Here is a 23,799-nt window from a genome sequence, read left to right as displayed (position 1 = left end):
TACAGACCACCCCCTGGTAATATCACACCTGTAATACTGATACTCTCCTCATTTAATATCATATGTGTAATAGACACTCCTCCCGTGTAATATCACACGTGTAATACAGACCCGCCCCGTGTAATATTACAAGTGTAATACAGACCCCCATGTAATACACACACTCACCGTGTAATATCAAACGCATAATACAGACACTCCCTCGTGTAATATCATACATGTAATACAGACCACCCCCTTGTAATATCACACGTGTAATACAGATACTCTCTCCATTTAATATCATATGTGTATTACAGACACTCCTCCAGCGTAATATTACACATGCAATACAGACACTCCCCCATGTAACATCACACGTATAATACAGACACCCCCTATGTATTATCACACGTGTAATGCAAACACTCCCCCCGTATAATATCACACATGTAATACAGATACTCTCTCCATTTAATATCATATGTGTATTACAGACACTCCTCCAGCGTAATAACACACATGTAATACAGACACTCCTCCGTGTAATATCACACGTGTAATACAGACACCCCCTATGTATTATCACACGTGTAATGCAAACACTCCCCCCGTATAATATCACACATGTAATACAGATACTCTCTCCATTTAATATCATATGTGTATTACAGACACTCCTCCAGCGTAATATCACACATGTAATACAGACACTCCTCCGTGTAATATCACACGTATAATACAGACACCCCCTATGTATTATCACACGTGTAATGCAAACACTCCCCCCGTATAATATCACACGTGTAATACAGACACTTCCCCTGTAATAAATACAGCCCAAAATGGAAAGCATCACAGTGACCCTCCCACACATGCTCTACATCACCTTGTGGGGAAACTAATGAGAGGGAGAGGCCACATCAGAAAAACATTAGGACACTCCTATTAATAAATCATCCTAACCGGAAAGGAAAACTGGAGTACAAGTCCAAGATAGTATAAAAGGGAATATGCTTATTACACACTACATCATAGACAAAAAACACACGTTATAAATAGTATTACAAGAAAAAATGGTACATGTTCAGCCAGGATTGCAAGGTGGACCAAAGAGCGGTGTACCCTCCTAATACTACTGCATGTATATTCCATATACAGAGGACCCATTATTACAGTATAAAGGTTTCCCTGATTCAGCATTCCTTACCCATGTTGCAGTGTATAGGGGGTCCACACCGTCCACACCATGCTGCCCCAACGCGCGTTTCGCGCCGGCTTCGTCAGGGGGCAACATGCAACATGCAACATGGGTAAGGAATGCTGAATCAGGGAAACCTTTATAATAATGGGTCCTCTGTGACTGAGGACTCGTTTAGATACTTCCATACTGATATTATCACCTGGTCGCTTTCATTTCCCTATTTACCTGTTAGCACTAAGCACTGTATTATGGAATATAATTGCAGTAGTATTAGGAGGGTACACCGCTCTTTGGTTCCACCTTGCAATCCTGGCTGAACATGTACCATTTTTTCTTGTAATACTATTTATAACTAGGGTTGAGCGACTTTCATTTTATTAAGGTCGAGTCGGGTTTTGTGAAACCCGACTTTGTCCAGAGTCGAGTCGAGTGCAGTCGGCCGATTATCGCTAAAAGTCGGGGATCGACCGAAACACGAAACCCAATGCAAGTCAATGGGGAAGCATAGTCGGCAGTGAGTGGAGGCCAGGAAAACACCTACAGTGCCCATTTTAATGCCAAAAACATCCACTCTTGTTTCTGAAGCTTGTCAATCTTAATTAACTTTATAATAATAGTTGGGCATTGGAACTTGGGGGTCATTTTGCAAAAGTTGTGGAGGGTAGGGCTGGTTCAAGCTTTTAGTGGGCCCAGGAAACGTGGACTACGTCACGGAGGTGGAGCAGTGAGAGGTAAGTATGTCAAGTTTGCAAGTGCTGTGATCCTGAGCAAGCAGGGGGGGCCCACTCGTTCGCATTGGCACTGGCACAGGGCCCCTCAAAGTACAGCGGTGTGTTTGCACGGCGGGGGCGCCTCCCACCAGCAGCGACACTTTTGCGTACTCTGAGGGGCCCTGTGCCAGTGACGTCGCCAACGAGTATGCCCCCCCACCTGATGAAGGAACCTGCACTTTCATCTGCACCTTCCTCTTTGTCCCTGTGTAAGGTGGTATAACATGCGGGAAGGGGAACCTTACTTTCAGCAGGGTCAGATTCTGGCTGTGTAGAGTATAAGGGGAATGTAGTGGTCTAGGTCAATGTACCAGCAGACTCATCTAGCAGTGGCTGGGCAATGGGCAGGATGATGAGGAAACAGATATAGGGCCAAAGAATAAAGTAGGCTAAATGCAGTTCAAAATTGGTAACAGGACTAAACAGGCGGCATTGCTTTGTTGAGTGGAGTAGCAAACCCAGGAGCAGCAGACACTGTTTTAAGGGCCCAAACACACTAATAGGCCAAATGCAGTTTAATATTTGCTACTGTAGGCCAAAGCCAGAAGGTAGAAGCTCAGCTTTATTCAGTTGAGGACAACACCAGGGAGGGGCAGACACCGTTAGTAGGCCGGAACCACCAATCTTTTAAAAAACAGCACTTAATGAGAGCCAGAAGGTAGAAGCTCAGCTTTATTCAGTTGAGGACAAACACCAGGGAGCAGCAAACAGAGGTATTAGGCCCCATCCAGCAATTAACAAAAAAAAAAAAAAAAAAAAAAAAAAAAAAAGCTTAATCAGAGCCAGAAGGTAGAAGCTCAGCTTTATTCAGTTGAGGACAACACCAGGCAGGGGCAGACACCGTTAGTAGGCCGGAACCACCTATTTTTAAAAACACAGCAGTTAATAAGAGGCAGAAGGTAGAAGCTCAGCTTTGTTCAGTTGAGGACAACACCAGGGAGGGGCAGACACCGTTAGTAGGCCGGAACCACCAATTTTTTAAAAAACAGCACTTAATGAGAGCCAGAAGCTAGAAGCTCAGCTTTATTCAGTGGAGGACAACACCAGGCAGGGGCAGACACCGTTAGTAGGCCGGAACCACCAATCTTTTAAAAAACAGCACTTAATCAGAGCCAGAAGGTAGAAGCTCAGCTTTATTCAGTTGAGGACAACACCAGGCAGGGGCAGACACCGTTAGTAGGCCGGAACCACCAATCTTTTAAAAAACAGCACTTAATGAGAGCCAGAAGGTGGAAGCTCAGATTTATTCATTTGAGGACAACTTGAACTAGGGACTGCAGACAGACTTACCAGGCTGTCCCCTGTGTGGACCATGCATCCAATACATTAACCCATTGCGCCACAAAGGACACGTAACCTTCCGTGGCCATGCCTACCGCTCCATGTGTCTGTTGTCAGGTGTACCTTTGGACTCACAGATTGACAGAATGAAAGGACAATGTGGTCTTTAACATGCTGGTGGAGGGGTGGGATGGCTTTTCTCGCAAAAGAATTGTCAACTGGGTAGCTCATAGCGTGGTACAGCGTAGTCCATCATGGCTTTATTAATATTAAATAAATTAAAAAAATAGGCTCTATGCACTGTAAAATAGGTTCCAGGGGTACACGGGCAGCAGTGGTCAGGTCAGTGGAGGCCTAGTGGAAGGAGGGACCGCAGACAGGCTTCCAAGGCCTAACATAATAAAGTGGGCTGGCTGTAGGCACTTTATAATTGGTTCCAGGGGGACACGGGCAGCAGTGGTCAGGTCAGTGGAGGCCTAGTGGAAGGAGGGACCGCAGACAGGCTTCGAAGGCCTAACATAATAAAATGGGCTGGCTGTAGGCACTTTATAATTGGTTCCAGGGGTACACGGGCAGCAGTGGTCAGGTCAGTGGAGGCCTAGTGGAAGGAGGGACCGCAGACAGGCTTCGAAGGCCTAACATAATAAAATGGGCTGGTTGTAGGCACTTTATAATTGGTTCCAGGGGTACACGGGCAGCAGTGGTCAGGTCAGTGGAGGCCTAGTGGAAGGAGGGACCGCAGACAGGCTTCCAAGGCCTAACATAATAAAATGGGCTGGCTGTAGGCACTTTATAATTGGTTCCAGGGGGACATGGGCAGCAGTGGTCTGGTCATTGGAGGCCTAGTGGAAGGAGGGACCGCAGACAGGCTTCGAAGGCCTAACATAATAAAATGGGCTGGCTGTAGGCACTTTATAATTGGTTCCAGGGGTACACGGGCAGCAGTGGTTAGGTCAGTGGAGGCCTAGTGGAAGGAGGGACCGCAGACAGGCTTCCAAGGCCTAATATAATAAAACTAGATTGTGGCCCGATTCTAACACATCGGGTATTCTAGAATATGCATGTCCCCGTAGTATACCTTTATGACATCATCGTCGCCATGGCAACCATTATGACATCTACGTCGATACTGTGCCCGTCGCTGATTGGTCGAGGCCTGGTGGCCTCGACCAATCAGAGACGCGGGATTTCCATTATGACATCATCGTCGCCATGCTATGCCCGTCGCTGATTGGTCGAGGCCTGGCGGCCTCGACCAATCAGAGACGCGGGATTTCCAGGACAGACAGACAGACAGACAGACAGAAAGACAGACAGACAGACAGACAGACAGACAGACAGACAGAAAGACAGACAGACAGACAGACAGACGGAAAACCCCTTAGACAATTATATATATAGATGGGCTGGCTGTAGGCACTTTATAATTGGTTCCAGGGGGACACGGGCAGCAGTGGTCTGGTCATTGGAGGCCTAGTGGAAGGAGGGACCGCAGACAGGCTTCCAAGGCCTAACATAATAAAATGGGCTGGCTGTAGGCACTTTATAATTGGTTCCAGGGGTACACGGGCAGCAGTGGTCAGGTCAGTGGAGGACTAGTGGAAGGAGGGACCGCAGACAGGCTTCGAAGGCCTAACACAATAAAATGGGCTGGCTGTAGGCACTTTATAATTGGTTCCAGGGGTACACGGGCAGCAGTGGTCAGGTCAGTGGAGGCCTAGTGGAAGGAGGGACCGCAGACAGGCTTCCAAGGCCTAACACACTAAAATGGGCTGGCTGTAGGCACTTTATAATTGGTTCCAGGGGTACACGGGCAGCAGTGGTCAGGTCAGTGGAGGCCTAGTGGAAGGAGGGACCGCAGACAGGCTTCGAAGGCCTAACATAATAAAATGGGCTGGCTGTAGGCACTTTATAATTGGTTCCAGGGGTACACGGGCAGCAGTGGTCAGGTCAGTGGAGGCCTAGTGGAAGGAGGGACCGCAGACAGGCTTCCAAGGCCTAACATAATAAAATGGGCTGGCTGTAGGCACTTTATAATTGGTTCCAGGGGTACACGGGCAGCAGTGGTCTGGTCAACGGAGGCCGATTGTAATGAGTGTCTGCCAGTTAGTAGTCCAAAACAACAAATAAATGTGAATGTCTCGCATTAAAACAAAACAAAAACACTAAAGGCCCCGTCTCACTAAGCGATTTACCAACGATCACGACCAACGATACGACCTGGCCGTGATCGTTGGTAAGTCGCTGTGTGGTCGCTGGGGAGCTGTCACACAGACAGCTCTCTCCAGCGACCAACGATCAGGGGAACGACTTCGGCATCGTTGAAAACTGTCTTCAACGATGCCGAAGTCCCCCTGCAGCACCCGGGTAACCAGGGTAAACATCGGGTTACTAAGCGCAGGGCCGCGCTTAGTAACCCGATGTTTACCCTGGTTACCAAAAAAAACAAACAGTACATACTCGCCTTTCGGTGTCCAGGTCCCTTGCCGTCTGCTTCCTGCTCTCACTGACTGCCGGCCGTACAGTGAGAAGTGAGAGCACAGCAGTGACGTCACCGCTGCGCTGTGCTCTCAGTGTACGGCGAGACTCAGTCAGAGCAGGAAGCAGACGGCAAGGGACCTGGACACCGAAAGGCGAGTATGTACTGTTTGTTTTTTTTGGTAACCAGGGTAAACATCGGGTTACTAAGCGCGGCCCTGCGCTTAGTAACCCGATGTTTACCCTGGTTACCAGTGAAGACATCGCTGGATCGGTGTCACACACACCGCTTCAGCGATGTCAGCGGGGCCTCAACGACCAAAAAAAGGTCCAGGCCATTCCGACACGACCAGCGATCTCGCAGCAGGGGCCTGATCGCTGGTACGTGTCACACATAGCGAGATCGCTATGGAGGTCGCTGTTGCGTCACAAAACTTGTGACTCAGCAGCGATCTCGCTAGCGATCTCGCTATGTGAGACGGGGCCTTAAAGGGTGCAATCATTAGGTTCAGGGGTGGGATCCTCTGCGTTGTTTCAGACCTACTAATTTAGCGCAAAGTATTTACTGTGGTAAATAGAGGACACTGCCCCTGACTATGTTAAGTACCATCATACATGTCAACACAATGGTATTGTCAGTGGCAGGTATGGAAGGATGTCAGCGCATAGACTAAACATTGGTGGAAGTGTGAGAGATAACTGTGGAAGTGGTAGAGCAATGTTTGACCTGGGGGTGGGTGAACTCTCTTGTGGCCGGCGGTACAGGCCCAGGGCCCCTCATGTTACAACAGTGTGTCTGACGTTGGGTGCGCACCACCACCGCCAGAGACACTTTATTGTACTATGAGGGACCCAGTAGCAATGCCGTCGACCAAAAGCGAGCACACCCACCTCTTCAGACAAACAGCAGTCTCACGGGTGCTTGCGCCAAGTCGCGATACCACGGCCCCGTGTGGGGAGTTTGGCCATTTAGGGAGGTGTAAACATGTCGTATGCTGGACAATCAGCTGCAGCAAATTAGACATTAGAAAAGTAATTCACAGTAGTCCACAGGCAAGAGCTTTTCATAGGAAAGCTAGGATTCGGCCGGGCAAGGTGGGGCAAAAGATTTCGAAATCCAGTTGTGGTTCATTTTAATGAATGTTAGATCATCAACATTTTGGGTAGCCAGACGAGTCCTTTTTTCGGTTAATATTGAACCTGCAGCACTGAATACTCTTTCTGATAGGACACTAGCTGCCGGGCAAGCAAGCTCCTGCAATGCATATTCTGCCAATTCTGGCCAGGTGTCTAATTTTGATGCCCAGTAATCAAATGGGAATGACGGTTGAGGGAGAACATCGATAAGGGATGAAAAATAGTTAGTAACCATACTGGACAAATGTTGTCTCCTGTCACTTTCAATTGATGCAGCAGTACCTGTCCTGTCTGCGGTCATAGCAAAATCACTCCACAACCTGGTCAGAAAACCCCTCTGTCCAACGCCACTTCTGATGTGTGCACCCCTAACACTCCTAGTCTGCTGGCCCCTGGAGCTCGTGTGAGAACGATCACGTGCGCTGTGTGCTGGGAATGCCTGAAGCAAACGGTCAACAAGAGTTGATTGTTTGGTTGCTAATATTAGTTCCAAGTTCTCATGTGGCATAATATTTTGCAATTTGCCTCTATAGCGTGGATCAAGGAGGCAGGCCAACCAGTAATCGTCATCGTTCATCATTTTCGTAATGCGTGTGTCCCTTTTTAGGATACGTAAGGCATAATCCACCATGTGGGCCAAAGTTCCAGTTGACAAATCTCCGGTTGTGATTGGTTGAGGGGCAGTTTCAGGCAAATCTACGTCCCTTGTGTCCCTCAAAAAAACAGAACCCGGCCTTGCCACGCAACCAATTTCCAGTGCCCCCGGGAAAGCTTCCTCATTAAAAATATACTCATCCCCATCATCCTCCTCGTCCTCCACCTCCTCTTCGCCCGCTACCGCGTCCTCTACACGGCCCTGACCAGACAATGGCTGACTGTCATCAAGGCTTTCCTCTTCCTCTGGTGCAGACACCTGATCCTTTATGTGCGTCAAACTTTGCATCAGCAGACACATTAGGGGGATGCTCATGCTTATTATGGCGTTGTCTGCACTAACCAGCCGTGTGCATTCCTCAAAACACTGAAGGACTTGACACATGTCTTGTATCTTAGACCACTGCACACCTGACAACTCCATGTCTGCCATCCTACTGCCTGCCCGTGTATCCTCCCACAAATAAATAACAGCACGCCTCTGTTCGCACAGTCTCTGAAGCATGTGCAGTGTTGAGTTCCACCTTGTTGCAACGTCTATGATTAGGCGATGCTGGGGAAGGTTCAAAGACCGCTGATAGGTCTGCATACGGCTGGAGTGTACAGGTGAACGTCGGATATGTGAGCAAAGTCCACGCACTTTGAGGAGCAGGTCGGAGAACCCAGGATAAGTTTTCAATAAGCACTGCACCACCAGGTTTAAGGTGTGAGCCAGGCAAGGAATGTGTTTCAGTTGGGAAAGGGAGATGGCAGCCATGAAATTCCTTCCGTTATCACTCACTACCTTGCCTGCCTCAAGATCTACTGTGCCCAGCCACGACTGCATTTCTTGTTGCAAGAACTCAGACAGAACTTCCGCGGTGTGTCTGTTGTCGCCCAAACACTTCATAGCCAATACAGCCTGCTGACGCTTGCCAGTAGCTGGCCCATAATGGGACAACTGGTGTGCAACAGTGTCATCTGCCGATGGAGTGGTTGGCCGACTGCGGTCTGTGGAAGAGCTGTCGCTTCTGCAGGAGGACGAGGAGGAGGAGGAGGGGGTGCGAACGCCTACAGCCAACTGTTTCCTAGACCGTGGGCTAGGCACAACTGTCCCGAAATTGATGTCCCCTGTGGACCCTGCATCCACCACATTCACCCAGTGTGCCGTGATGGACACATAACGTCCCTGGCCATGCCTACTGGTCCATGCATCTGTAGTCAGGTGCACCTTTGTACTCACAGATTGCCTGAGTGCATGAACGATGCGCTGTTTAACATGCTGGTGCAGGGCTGGGATGGCTTTTCTGGAAAAAAAGTGTCGACTGGGTAGCTCGTATCGTGGTTCAGCGTACTCCATCAGGGCATTGAAAGCTTCGCTTTCAATTAAACGGTAGGGCATCATCTCTAACGAGATTAGTCTAGCTATGTGGGCGTTAAAACCCTGTGTACGCGGATGCGAGGATAAGTACTTCCTTTTTCTAACCAGAGTCTCATGTAGGGTGAGCTGGACTGGAGAGCTGGAGATCGTGGAACTTTCGGGTGTGCCGGTGGACATGGCAGACTGAGAGACGGTTGGAGACGGTATTGTTTCCGCCGGTGCCCTAGATGCAATATTTCCTCCTACAAAACTGGTGATTCCCTGACCCTGACTGCTTTTGGCTGGCAAAGAAACCTGCACAGATACTGCCGGTGGTGCGGAAAATGGTGGCCTTACAGTGACGGAAGGGATGTTGCGTTGCTGACTAGCTTCATTGGCCGAGGGTGCTACAACCTTAAGGGACGTTTGGTAGTTAGTCCAGGCTTGAAAATGCATGGTGGTTAAGTGTCTATGCATGCAACTAGTATTGAGACTTTTCAGATTCTGACCTCTGCTTAAGCTAGTTGAACATTTTTGACAGATGACTTTGCGCTGATCAATTGGATGTTGTTTAAAAAATGCCAGACTGCACTCTTCCTAGCATCGGATCCCTTTTCAGGGATTGCAGACTGAGCTTTAACCGGATGGCCACTCTGTCCTCCAACAGGTTTTGGCTTTGACACGCGTTTTGGCCCAGATACGGGACCGGCAGATGGAACCTGTTGCGATGTTGATGCCTGCTGCGGCCCCTCCTCCACCTCCGCTTCTGAACTACTGCTGCCTGCACCCTGTTCCCCCAATGGCTGCCAATCGGGGTCAACAACTGGGTCATCTATTACCTCCTCTTCGAGCTCGTGTGCAACTTCGTCTGTGTCACCGTGTCGGTCGGTGGTATAGCGTTCGTGGCGGGGCAACATAGTCTCATCAGGGTCTGATTGTGGATCAGTACCCTGAGAGGCCAATGTTGTGGTCTGAGTCAAAGGAGCAGCATAGTATTCTGGCTGTGGCTGTGCATCAGTGCACTCCATGTCAGAATCTACTTGTAATGGGCATGGCCTGTTAAGTGTTTCACTTTCTAAGCCAGGAACAGTATGTGTAAAGAGCTCCATGGAGTAACCCGTTGTGTCGCCTGCTGCATCCTTCTCTCTTGTTGTTGTTTTTGCTGAAGAGGACAAGGAAGCGACTTGTCCCTGACCGTGAACATCCACAAGCGACGCGCTGTTTTTACATTTACCAGTTTCAGAAGAGGAGGCAAAAGAGCTAGAGGCTGAGTCTGCAAGGTAAGCCAAAACTTGCTGTTGCTGCTCCGGCTTTAAAAGCGGTTTTCCTACTCCCAGAAAAGAGAGTGTTCGAGGCCTTGTGTAGCCAGACAACGAGCCTGGCTCCACAGCTCCAGACTTAGGTGGAATATTTTTATCCCCACGACCACCTGATGCTCCACTACCACTACCATCATTACCAGCTGACAATGAACGCCCACGGCCACGACCTCTTGCACCAGACTTCCTCATTGTTTTAAAAACTTAACCAAAGTAACTTTATTTGTTGCTGTCAAACAACTTACACGGTGAGCTATAACTTCAGTATGATTTCAATATCCCTTAACAGGTTGGTGAGACCACAAGGAAAATCAGGCCCAATGTTACACACTCTGTTTTCTGTGGCACAAAATCACAGAGATGACACACACGCAGGACTGTCACTCAAGCACAAATGTCAATATTAATCTCCCACCTATTTTTTTTTTCTTTTTTTTTTCAGGGAGACTTTAGAAACCAAATAAGATCAAATGATTTTTTTCAGGGACAATTTAGAAACCAAATAATAATAAAAAAAGGCTTTCTATGGCCCACTGAGTGAGAGATGGCACACACAGGAGTGGCACACAAGCCCTGAGTCCAATATTTTTCTCCCACTGATTGATGTAGTGATTTTTTTTCAGGTAGATTTTAGAACCCAAATCAAGCAAAAAAATAAATAGGCTTTCTATGGCCCACTCAGTGAGAGATGGCACACACAGGGATGGCACTGTAGCAGAAATGCCAATCTTAATCTCCCACAAAAAAAAAAAAAAAACAGGGACTGTCCTACAATTACTATCTCCCTGCAGTAATGTAAGCCAGGTATGGCAGGCAGCAATAGGAGTGGACTGATGCACAAATTAAATAAAAAGTGTGGACAAACAAAAAAGATAGCTGTGCAGAAAGGAAGGAACAAGAGGATATGTGCTTTGAAAAAAGCAGTTGGTTTCCACAGTGGCGTACACACAGCAATACAGCTATCACGGAGCCTTCTAGGGCAGCCCAATGAGCTACAGCGCTGAGGGGAAAAAAAAAAAAAAATAGCTTCCACAGTCCCTGCACACCGAAGGTGGTGTTGGACAGTGGAAATCGCTGCAGCACAAGCGGTTTGGTGGTTAGTGGACCCTGCCTAACGCTCTCCCTGCTTCTGACGAAGCGGCAGCAACCTGTCCCTAAGCTCAGATCAGCAGCAGTAAGATGGCGGTCGGCGGGAACGCCCCTTTATAGCCCCTGTGACGCCGCAGACAGCAAGCCAATCACTGCAATGCCCTTCTCTAAGATGGTGGGGACCAGGATCTATGTCATCACGCTGCCCACACTCTGCGTTCACCTTCATTGGCTGAGAAATGGCGCTTTTCGCGTCATTGAAACGCGACTTTGGCGCGAAAGTCGCGTACCGCATGGCCGACAAGCACAGGGGTCGGATCGGGTTTCATGAAACCCGACTTTGCCAAAAGTCGGCGACTTTTGAAAATGAACGACCCGTTTCGCTCAACCCTATTTATAACGTGTGTTTTTTGTCTATGATGTAGTGTATAATAAACATATTCCCTTTTATACTATCTTGGACTTGTACTCCAGTTTTCCTTTCCGGTTATGAAGACACTTCCCCTGTAATATCACACATGTAATACCGATGCTCCTCTGGTGTAATGTCAACACGTGTAATACATACACTTCCCCTGTGTAATATCAGACGTGTAATACATACTCTCTACCTGTGTAAAATCACAGTGTAATGCAGACGCTTCTCTCATATAATATCACACGTGTAATGCAGATGCTCCTCCTGTGTAATAAAGACATTTCCGTTTAATATCACATGGTTACGACGGACCACCCTGTGTAATATGTGACCCCTGTGTAATACAGACACCCCCATGTAATATCACATGCGTAATACAGACACTCCCCCATGTAAGATCACATATGTAATAGACACTACCCAGTGCAATATTACACGTGTAATACAGATGCTCCTCCCATGTAATATCACACGTGTAATATAGACACACCCCACTTAATATCATACATGTATTATAGACACTCCTCCCGTGTAATATCACACATGTAATACAGACACTCTCCCTGTGTAATATCACACGTGTATTATAGTCACTATCCCATATAGTATCACACATGTAATGCAGGCAAACCCTTGTTTAATATCACAGGAGTAGTACGGACACCCCACAGTGTAATTTCACACATGTAATGCAGCTCTCCACTGAGTAATGTCACACGTGTAATACAGACACTCCTGTGTAATATCCCATGCGTAATACAGACAATCCCCCTGTGTAATATCACACATGTTACACAGGGGATTGTTGGTATTACATCACACATGTAATACAGACACTCCCCCCATTTAATATCACACATGTCTTATAGACACTACCCCTGTGTAATATCACGCATGTAATACACACTCCCCCTGTGTAATATCACACCTGTAATCCAGACACTCTCCCATGTCATATTACACAAGTCTTACAGACACTCCCCCAGTGTATTATTACGCATGTAATACAGACACTCCCGCTATGTAATATCACAAGTGTAATATAGACATGCTCAACTTTATCCTGCACATCAGTAAACACTTCTTACTTTTTTTAGGTTTGGCTTCTGGTTTGGTGCCAATGTATGTGGGAGAGATTTCTCCAACACACCTTCGGGGAGCGCTGGGCACCCTGCATCAGCTGTCCTTGGTAATAGGTATATTGGTTGCTCAGGTAATCTACAAGATACATTTGATTTGTTTGGTCATCAGGTCTTCTTTTCCTCCGCTTTAACTCCTGATTCTTTGTAGTATCTCCTGTATTACCCTGCATTATCCTGTATTATCTGTATGGTTAGTTAAGCTACATTTACTTTTACTAAGCCAGGGAAAATAGACTGTTATCTGTATGTTGACTTTTGAATTTATGTGTTTTTCTGGTTGGTCAAGAAAACAGACTTTTGCTTGTGTAAGCCTGTAATATTGACTTGTAAGTTGACAATTTGTAAAATACTGTGCTCTGATCTTTGATGACTAGTGATGTTTGCTGATATGCTGATTACACATTATCCAAGCCAGCTAGTTTGCTCACTTTTAAAATAGAGGAAAAACTATGAAAATAAGTTCTCCATTCTTCTCCTTTACCTGTAAATACTGATTGAAGAACACTTGTTAACCATATAAAGAGGTTATATTCTCTGTGAGAGTGAGACAGCCAGAGATTTAGCCGAGACATCCAAATATAAAAAGGACTAGAGACAGGACAGTAGCCAAGACATCATGGCTCTATCACGAGGGACACAGATTTACTATTCTACAGGATGTCAGCTTAGTGGACCATGGCCCTGGCTGGAAGAATACAGATTAGTGTTGAGTGAATTTCTTTGGGTCCCTGCTTATTCGGCAAGCTATAGTGGTTACCGAATAAGCTGCAGAGGGAACCTGGATACATGGAGCACGCCGGCTGATCAGCTAATCGGAGCCGCAGCTGCATGTGTCGCAGATGTGTCACTGTCACAGCACATGCATGGACAGCCTGTGTGTTGCATGTGCTGTGACAGTGACACTGCCGTGACACATGCAGCTGCAGCGCTGATCATCTGGTGCGCGCCATGTATCCGGGTTCCCTCTGCAGCTTATTCAGTAAGCGCTATAGCTTGGGGAATAAGCGGTAACCCGAAGAAATTTGCTCAACTCTAATACAGTTCTGCTCCATTGACCATCGTGAATCTATGGATATGTTTGGATAAAGCCAGGATTGGGACCCATTGTTTACCTGGCTCCATGGAGATGTTTGGAGAAGCCAGGTTATGACCCTCAGGTCAACTGACCTTGTACCTGAATTGACTGTCATCTTACTAAACTACATTCTCTCCGTGCGTGCCACAGCTAGGATAGTCTGCCCTGAAAGATGAAGCCAGGTTGTGACTCTCCTATCAACTGGCCCTGCACCTGTCATCTTCCTAAGCTTGTCACCTCCTCTCTGTGCATGTCACAGGTGGGGTAGTTGGCCCTGGAAGATGAAGCCAGGGTGTGACCCTCCAGTCAACTGGCCTTGTGCCTGAATGAACTGTCATTCTCCTATGCTTGTCATTACCTCCTCTCTGTGTGCGTGCCACAGGCGGGGTAATCGGCCCTGGAAGATCTGCAGTCACAGCTGCTCCTATCCCTGCAATCGCCGACCCCCCCCCCCCCCCCGTGTCTCCACAACCTGTGTCTCCTGTATCTCCCCTCCATATATTTTTTAATCTTTTCGTTTAATTCTCGCAGGTCTTGGGTCTAGATTTATTTTTGGGCACTAGTAGTCGGTGGCCAGCCCTGTTTTGGGTAACGCTAATCCCGGCAGCTCTACAATCGGTTTTGCTGCCATTCTGCCCAGAGAGCCCTCGTTTCCTGTATATCGTGTGCGAGCAGGAGGGCCAGGCCCGAACCAGTAAGTGACCCTCTGCAGATGATATATGCTCCATTGTGTGCATGTGAGACATATCGGATGTGGTAATCCTATAGGCAAGAGCATAGAATTGGTTCCCTGTATGTTTAGTTTTCCGGTTTCCCATCTTGCAGGTTTGCGGCGTCTCACTGGCCTCTTGGATGTCTCAAATGATCTTTCAGAAATGAAGGAAGAGAAAAGACAAATGGACACGCAACAAAAAGTCTCTATTCTGCAGATCTTCCGTTCCCGCACCTACAGACAACCCATAATTGTGGCCATAATCTTACAACTCTCCCAACAGTTGTCTGGTATTAATGCGGTAAGCCTACCCCACCCCTGCAGAGTGATACAGACAGAATGGGGCTATGACCCCGCCCCTGGAGAGTGATACAGACAGAATGGGGCTATGACCCCGCCCCTGCAGGATTCTACAGACAGAAAATATCTATGACCCCTCCCTTGAAAGGTGATACAGATAGAAGGGAGTTATTAGTTGCCCCGGCCCCTGCTGTGTGATAGTTACAAAAGGGAGCTATGACCCCGCCCCTGCATGGTAATACAGACAGAAGATATCTATGACCTCGCCCCTGAAAGGTGATATAGATAGAAAGGAGTTATTAGTGGGCCCTGACCCTGCAGGATGATGCAGACAGAAGGTAGCTATGAGCCTGTCCTGCCACTACAGGGCTCTGCATGTAGAAGGGAACGATGGCCCTGCCCATGCAGAGTGATACAGACAGAAAAAATCCATTTCCCTGCCCTTGCAGGGTGATACACACTGAAGGGAGCTATGACACCGCCCCTAAAGTGTGATACAGACAGAAGAGCGCTGAGCCTCCCTCGCCCTTGCAGAGTGATACAGACAGAAAAGAGCCATGACACCACCCCTGAATGGTGATATAGACAGAAGGGAACTGTGAGATGCTGTTGCCCCTGCAGGCTGATAGAACAGAGCTATGAGCCAGCCCCACCCCTGCAGAATGATACAGATAGAAGAGAGCTATGAGCCAGCCCCACCCCTGCAGAATGAAACAGATAGAAGAGAGCTATGAGCCATCCCCTGCAGGGTGATACAGATAGAAGAGAGCTATGAGCCATCCCCTGCAGGGTGATACAGATAGAAGAGAGCTATGAGCCGTCCCCTGCAGGGTGATACAGATAGAAGAGAGCTATGAGCTGTCCCCTGCAGAGTGATAGATAGAAGAGAGCTATGAGCCGTCCCCTGCAGGGTGATACAGATAGAAGAGAGCTATGAACCGTCCCCTGCAGGGTGATACAGATAGAAGAGAGCTATGAGCCGTCCCCTGCAGGCTGATACAGATAGAAGAGAGCTATGAGCTGTCCCCTGCAGGGTAATACAGATAGAAGAGAACTATGAGCCATCACATGCAGTGTGATACAGATAGAAGAGAGCTATGAGCCGTCCCCTGCAGTGTGATAAAGATAGAAGAAAGCTATGAGCCGTCCCCTGCAGGGTGATACAGATAGAAGAGAGCTATGAGCTGTCCCCTGCAGTGTGATACAGATGGAAGAGAGCTATGAGCCGTCCCCTGCAGGGTGATACAGATAAAAGAGAGCTATGAGCCATCCTCTGCAGGGTTATACAGATAGAAGAGAGCTATGAGCCGTCTCCTGCAGGGTGATACAGAGAGAAGAGAGTTATGACCCGTCCCCTGCAGGGTGATACAGATAGAAGAGAGCTATGAGCCATCTCCTGCAGGGTGATACAGAGAGAAGAGAGCTATGACCCGTCCCCTGCAGGGTGATACAGATAGAAGAGAGCTATGAGCCGTCCCCTGCAGGGTGATACAGATAGAAGAGAGCTATGAGCCGTCCCCTGCAGGGTGATACAGATAGAAGGGAGCTATGAGCCGTCCCCTGCAGGGTGATACAGATAGAAGAGAGCTATGAGCCGTCCCTTGCAGGGTGATACAGATAGAAGAGAGCTATGAGCCGTTCCCTGCAGGGTAATACAGATAGAAAAGAGCTATGAGCCGTCCCCTGCAGGGTGACACAGATAGAAGAGAGCTATGAACCGTCCCCTGCAGTGTGATACAGATAGAAGAGAGCTATGAGCCATCCCCTGCAGGGTGATATAGATAGAAGAGAGCTATGAGCCGCCCCCTGTAGGGTGATACAGAGAGAAGAGAGCTATGAGCCGTCCCCTGCAGGGTGATACAGATAGAAGAGAGCTATGAGCCGTCCCCTGCAGGGTGATACAGATAGAAGAGAGCTATGAGCCGTCCCCTGCAGGGTGATACAGATAGAAGAGAGCTATGAGCCATCCCCTGCAGGATGATACAGATAGAAGAGAGCTATGAGCCGTCCTCTGCAGGGTGATACAGATAGAAGAGAGCTAAGAGCCATCACCTGCAGGGTGATACAGATAGAAGAGAGCTATGAGCCATCCCCTGCAGGGTGATACAGATAGAAGAGAGCTATGAGCCATCCCCTGCAGGATGATACAGATAGAAGAGAGCTATGAGCCATCCCCTGCAGGGTGATACAGATAGAAGAGAGCTATGAGCCATCCCCTGCAGGGTGATACAGATAGAAGAGAGCTATGAGCCATCCCCTGCAGGATGATACAGATAGAAGAGAGCTATGAGCCGTCCCCTGCAGGGTGATACAGATAGAAGAGAGCTATGAGCCGTCCCTTGCAGGGTGATACAGATAGAAGAGAGCTATGAGCCGTCCCCTGCAGAATGATACAGATAGAAGAGAGCTATGAGCCGTCCCCTGCAGGGTGATACAGATAGAAGAGATCTATGAGCCGTCCCCTGCAGAATGATACAGATAGAAGAGAGCTATGAGCTGTCCCCTGCAGGGTGATACAGATAGAAGAGCGCTATGAGCCGCCCCTTGCAGGATGATACAGTTAGAAGAGAGTTATGAGCCGTCCCCTGCAGGGTGGTACAGATAGAAGAGAGCTATGAGCTAGCCCCACCCCTGCAGAATGATACAGATAGAAGAGAGCTATGAGCTGTCCCCTGCAGGATGATACAGATAGAAGAGAGCTATGAGCCGTCCCCTGCAGAGTGATAGATAGAAGAGAGCTATGGGCTGTCCCCTGCAGGGTGATACAGATAGAAGAGAGCTATGAACCGTCCCCTGCAGGGTGATACAGATAGAAGAGAGCTATGAGCCGTCCCCTGCAGGCTGATACAGATAGAAGAGAGCTATGAGCTGTCCCCTGCAGGGTAATACAGATAGAAGAGAACTATGAGCCATCACATGCAGTGTGATACAGATAGAAGAGAGCTATGAGCCGTCCCCTGCAGTGTGATAAAGATAGAAGAAAGCTATGAGCCGTCCCCTGCAGGGTGATACAGATAGAAGAGAGCTATGAGCTGTCCCCTGCAGTGTGATACAGATGGAAGAGAGCTATGAGCCGTCCCCTGCAGGGTGATACAGATAAAAGAGAGCTATGAGCCATCCTCTGCAGGGTTATACAGATAGAAGAGAGCTATGAGCCGTCTCCTGCAGGGTGATACAGAGAGAAGAGAGTTATGACCCGTCCCCTGCAGGGTGATACAGATAGAAGAGAGCTATGAGCCATCTCCTGCAGGGTGATACAGAGAGAAGAGAGCTATGACCCGTCCCCTGCAGGGTGATACAGATAGAAGAGAGCTATGAGCCATCCCCTGCAGGGTGATACAGATAGAAGGGAGCTATGAGCCGTCCCCTGCAGGGTGATACAGATAGAAGAGAGCTATGAGCCGTCCCTTGCAGGGTGATACAGATAGAAGAGAGCTATGAGCCGTTCCCTGCAGGGTAATACAGATAGAAAAGAGCTATGAGCCGTCCCCTGCAGGGTGACACAGATAGAAGAGAGCTATGAACCGTCCCCTGCAGTGTGATACAGATAGAAGAGAGCTATGAGCCATCCCCTGCAGGGTGATATAGATAGAAGAGAGCTATGAGCCGCCCCCTGTAGGGTGATACAGAGAGAAGAGAGCTATGAGCCGTCCCCTGCAGGGTGATACAGATAGAAGAGAGCTATGAGCCGTCCCCTGCAGGGTGATACAGATAGAAGAGAGCTATGAGCCGTCCCCTGCAGGGTGATACAGATAGAAGAGAGCTATGAGCCATCCCCTGCAGGATGATACAGATAGAAGAGAGCTATGAGCCGTCCTCTGCAGGGTGATACAGATAGAAGAGAGCTAAGAGCCATCACCTGCAGGGTGATACAGATAGAAGAGAGCTATGAGCCATCCCCTGCAGGGTGATACAGATAGAAGAGAGCTATGAGCCATCCCCTGCAGGATGATACAGATAGAAGAGAGCTATGAGCCATCCCCTGCAGGGTGATACAGATAGAAGAGAGCTATGAGCCATCCCCTGCAGGGTGATACAGATAGAAGAGAGCTATGAGCTGTCCTCTGCAGGGTGATACTGATGGAAGAGAGCTACGAGCCGTCCCCTGCAGGGTGATACAGATAGAAGAGAGCTATGAGCCGTCGTCTGCAGGGTGATACAGATGGAAGAGAGCTATGAGCCGTCCTCTGCAGGGTGATACAGATAGAAGGGAGCTATGAGCCGTCCCCTGCAGGGTGATACAGATAGAAGAGAGCTATGAGCCATCCCCTGCAGGGTGATACAGATAGAAGAGAGCTATGAGCCGTCCTCTGCAGGGTGATACAGATGGAAGAGAGCTATGAGCCGTCCCCTGCAGGGTGATACAGATAGAAGAGAGCTATGAGCCGTCCCCTGCAGGGTGATACAGATAGAAGAGAGCTATGAGCCGTCCCCTGCAGGGTGATACAGATAGAAGAGAGCTATGAGCCGTCCCCTGCAGGGTAATACAGATGGAAGAGAGCTATAACCCGTCCCCTGCAGGGTGGTACAGATAGAAAAGAGCTATGAGCCGTCCTCTGCAGGGTGATACAGATAGAAGAGAGCTATGAACCGTCCCCTGCAGGGTGATAAAGATAGAAGAGAGCTATGAGCCGTCCCCTGCAGTGTGATAGATAGAAGAGAGCTATGAGCCGTCCCCTGCAGGGTGATACAGAGAGAAGAGAGCTATGAGCCGTCCCCTGCAGGGTGATACAGATAGAAGAAAGCTATGAGCCGTCCCCTGCAGGGTGATACAGATAGAAGAGAGCTATGAGCCGTCCCCTGCAGGGTAATACAGATAGAAGAGAGCTATAAGCCGCCCCCTGCAGGGTGATACAGATAGAAGAGAGCTATGAGCCGTCCCCTGCAGGGTGATACAGATAGAAGAGAGCTATGAGCCGTCCCCTGCAGGGTAATACAGATAGAAGAGAGCTATAAGCCACCCCCTGCAGGGTGATACAGATAGAAGAGAGATATGAGCCGTCCCCTGCTGGGTGATACAGATAAAAGAGAGCTGTGAGCCGTCCCCTGCAGGGTGATACAGATAGAAGAAAGCTATGAGCCGTCCTCTGCAGTGTGATACAGATAGAAGAGAGCTATGAGCCGTCCTCTGCAGTGTGATACAGATAGAAGAGAGCTATGAGCCGTCCCCTGCAGGGTGGTACAGATAGAAGAAAGCTATGAGCCGTCCCCTGAAGGGTGATACAGATAGAAGAGAGCTATGAGCCATCCCCTGCAGGGTGATACAGATAGAAGAGAGCTATGAGCCGCCCCCTGTAGGGTGATACAGATAGAAGAGAGCTATGAGCCGTCCCCTGCAGGGTGATACAGAGAGAAGAGAGCTATGAGCCGTCCCCTGCAGTGTGATAGATAGAAGAGAGCTATGAGCCGTCCCCTGCAGGGTGATACAGAGAGAAGAGAGCTATGAGCCGCCCCCTGCAGGGTGATACAGATAGAAGAGAGCTATGAGCCGTCCCCTGAAGGGTGATGTAGATAGAAGAGAGCTATGAGCCGTTCCCTGCAGGGTGACACAGATAGAAGAGAGCTATGAGCCTTCCCCTGCAGGGTGATGTAGATAGAAGAGAGCTATGAGCCGTCCCCTGCAGGGTGATACAGATAGAAGAGAGCTATGAGCCGTCCCCTGCAGGGTGATACAGATAGAAGAGAGCAATGAGCCGTCCCCTGCAGGGTGATACAGATAGAAGAGAGCTATAAGCCGCCCCCTGCAGTGTGATACAGATAGAAGAGAGCTATGAGCCGTCCCCTGCAGTGTGATACAGATAGAAGAGAGCTATGAGCCATCCCCTGCAGGGTGATATAGATAGAAGAGAGCTATGAGCCGCCCCCTGTAGGGTGATACAGAGAGAAGAAAGCTATGAGCCATCCCCTGAAGGGTGATACAGAGAGAAGAGAGCTATGAGCCGTCCCCTGCAGGGTGATACAAATAGAAGAGAGCTATGCGCAGTCCCCTGCAGGGTGATACAGATAGAAGAGAGTTATGAGCCATCCCCTGCAGGATGATACAGATAGAAGAGAGCTATGAGCCGTCCCCTGCAGGGTGATACAGATAGAAGAGAGCTAAGAGCCATCACCTGCAGGGTGATACAGATAGAAGAGAGGTATGAGCCATCCCCTGCAGGGTGATACAGATAGAAGAGAGCTATGAGCCATCCCCTGCAGGATGATACAGATAGAAGAGAGCTATAAGCCGTCCCCTGCAGGGTGATTCAGATAGAAGAGAGCTAAGAGCCATCATCTGCAGGGTGATACAGATAGAAGAGAGCTATGAGCCATCCTCTGCTGGGTGATACAGATAGAAGACGGCTATGAGCCGTCCTCTGCAGGGTGATACAGATGGAAGAGAGCTATGAGCCGTCCTCTGCAGGGTGATACAGATAGAAGGGAGCTATGAGCCGTCCCCTGCAGGGTGATACAGATAGAAGAGAGCTATGAGCCATCCCCTGCAGGGTGATACAGATAGAAGAGAGCTATGAGCCGTCCTCTGCAGGGTGATACAGATAGAAGGGAGCTATGAGACGTCCTCTGCAGGGTGATACAGATGGAAGAGAGCTATGAGCCATCCCCTGCAGGGTGATACAGATAGAAGAGAGCTATGAGCCGTCCCCTGCAGGGTGATACAGAGAGAAGAGAGCTATGAATCGTCCCCTGCAGTGTGATAGATAGAAGAGAGCTATGAGCCATCCCCTGCAGGGTGATACAGATAGAAGAGAGCTATGAGCCATCCCCTGCAGGGTGATACAGATAGAAGAGAGCTATGAGCCATCCCCTGCAGGATGATACAGATAGAAGAGAGCTATGAGCCGTCCCCTGCAGGGTGATACAGATAGAAGAGAGCTATGAGCCGTCCCTTGCAGGGTGATACAGATAGAAGAGAGCTATGAGCCGTCCCCTGCAGAATGATACAGATAGAAGAGAGCTATGAGCCGTCCCCTGCAGGGTGATACAGATAGAAGAGATCTATGAGCCGTCCCCTGCAGAATGATACAGATAGAAGAGAGCTATGAGCTGTCCCCTGCAGGGTGATACAGATAGAAGAGAGCTATGAGCCGCCCCTTGCAGGATGATACAGTTAGAAGAGAGTTATGAGCCGTCCCCTGCAGGGTGGTACAGATAGAAGAGAGCTATGAGCTAGCCCCACCCGTGCAGAATGATACAGATAGAAGAGAGCTATGAGCTGTCCCCTGCAGGATGATACAGATAGAAGAGAGCTATGAGCCGTCCCCTGCAGAGTGATAGATAGAAGAGAGCTATGGGCTGTCCCCTGCAGGGTGATACAGATAGAAGAGAGCTATGAACCGTCCCCTGCAGGGTGATACAGATAGAAGAGAGCTATGAGCCGTCCCCTGCAGGCTGATACAGATAGAAGAGAGCTATGAGCCATCCCCTGCAGGGTGATATAGATAGAAGAGAGCTATGAGCCGTCCCCTGCAGGGTAATACAGATAGAAGAGAACTATGAGCCGTCCCCTGCAGTGTGATAAAGATAGAAGAAAGCTATGAGCCGTCCCCTGCAGGGTGATACAGATAGAAGAGAGCTATGAGCTGTCCCCTGCAGTGTGATACAGATGGAAGAGAGCTATGAGCCGTCCCCTGCAGGGTGATACAGATAAAAGAGAGCTATGAGCCATCCTCTGCAGGGTTATACAGATAGAAGAGAGCTATGAGCCGTCTCCTGCAGGGTGATACAGAGAGAAGAGAGTTATGACCCGTCCCCTGCAGGGTGATACAGATAGAAGAGAGCTATGAGCCATCTCCTGCAGGGTGATACAGAGAGAAGAGAGCTATGACCCGTCCCCTGCAGGGTGATACAGATAGAAGAGAGCTATGAGCCGTCCCCTGCAGGGTGATACAGATAGAAGAGAGCTATGAGCCGTCCCCTGCAGGGTGATACAGATAGAAGGGAGCTATGAGCCGTCCCCTGCAGGGTGATACAGATAGAAGAGAGCTATGAGCCGTCCCTTGCAGGGTGATACAGATAGAAGAGAGCTATGAGCCGTTCCCTGCAGGGTAATACAGATAGAAAAGAGCTATGAGCCGTCCCCTGCAGGGTGACACAGATAGAAGAGAGCTATGAACCGTCCCCTGCAGTGTGATACAGATAGAAGAGAGCTATGAGCCATCCCCTGCAGGGTGATATAGATAGAAGAGAGCTATGAGCCGCCCCCTGTAGGGTGATACAGAGAGAAGAGAGCTATGAGCCGTCCCCTGCAGGGTGATACAGATAGAAGAGAGCTATGAGCCGTCCCCTGCAGGGTGATACAGATAGAAGAGAGCTATGAGCCGTCCCCTGCAGGGTGATACAGATAGAAGAGAGCTATGAGCCATCCCCTGCAGGATGATACAGATAGAAGAGAGCTATGAGCCGTCCTCTGCAGGGTGATACAGATAGAAGAGAGCTAAGAGCCATCACCTGCAGGGTGATACAGATAGAAGAGAGCTATGAGCCATCCCCTGCAGGGTGATACAGATAGAAGAGAGCTATGAGCCATCCCCTGCAGGATGATACAGATAGAAGAGAGCTATGAGCCATCCCCTGCAGGGTGATACAGATAGAAGAGAGCTATGAGCCATCCCCTGCAGGGTGATACAGATAGAAGAGAGCTATGAGCCGTCCTCTGCAGGGTGATACTGATGGAAGAGAGCTACGAGCCGTCCCCTGCAGGGTGATACAGATAGAAGAGAGCTATGAGCCGTCGTCTGCAGGGTGATACAGATGGAAGAGAGCTATGAGCCGTCCTCTGCAGGGTGATACAGATAGAAGGGAGCTATGAGCCGTCCCCTGCAGGGTGATACAGATAGAAGAGAGCTATGAGCCATCCCCTGCAGGGTGATACAGATAGAAGAGAGCTATGAGCCGTCCTCTG

General features: G+C 49.1%; 1 protein-coding gene across 2 annotated transcripts in view; it reads left to right on the top strand.

Annotated features, from left to right (window-relative positions):
• SLC2A4 (solute carrier family 2 member 4) overlaps positions 1–23,799 on the top strand; it is a 213,176-nt gene that overhangs the window by 173,693 nt on the left and 15,684 nt on the right. For both annotated transcript variants that reach the window (XM_077261438.1, XM_077261439.1), the window contains exons 5-7: positions 12,766–12,881; positions 14,417–14,579; positions 14,711–14,898. In XM_077261438.1, the coding sequence (XP_077117553.1) occupies positions 12,766–12,881; positions 14,417–14,579; positions 14,711–14,898 (467 nt within the window). The remainder of the gene's footprint in view (positions 1–12,765; positions 12,882–14,416; positions 14,580–14,710; positions 14,899–23,799) is intronic.

Source organism: Ranitomeya variabilis, chromosome 5, assembly GCF_051348905.1.
Source record: "Ranitomeya variabilis isolate aRanVar5 chromosome 5, aRanVar5.hap1, whole genome shotgun sequence".
In the NCBI taxonomy this organism is placed as follows: Eukaryota; Metazoa; Chordata; class Amphibia; order Anura; family Dendrobatidae; genus Ranitomeya; species Ranitomeya variabilis.
Note: the sequence above shows the minus strand (reverse complement) of the source record. Positions and strands in the feature narration are given on the sequence as shown.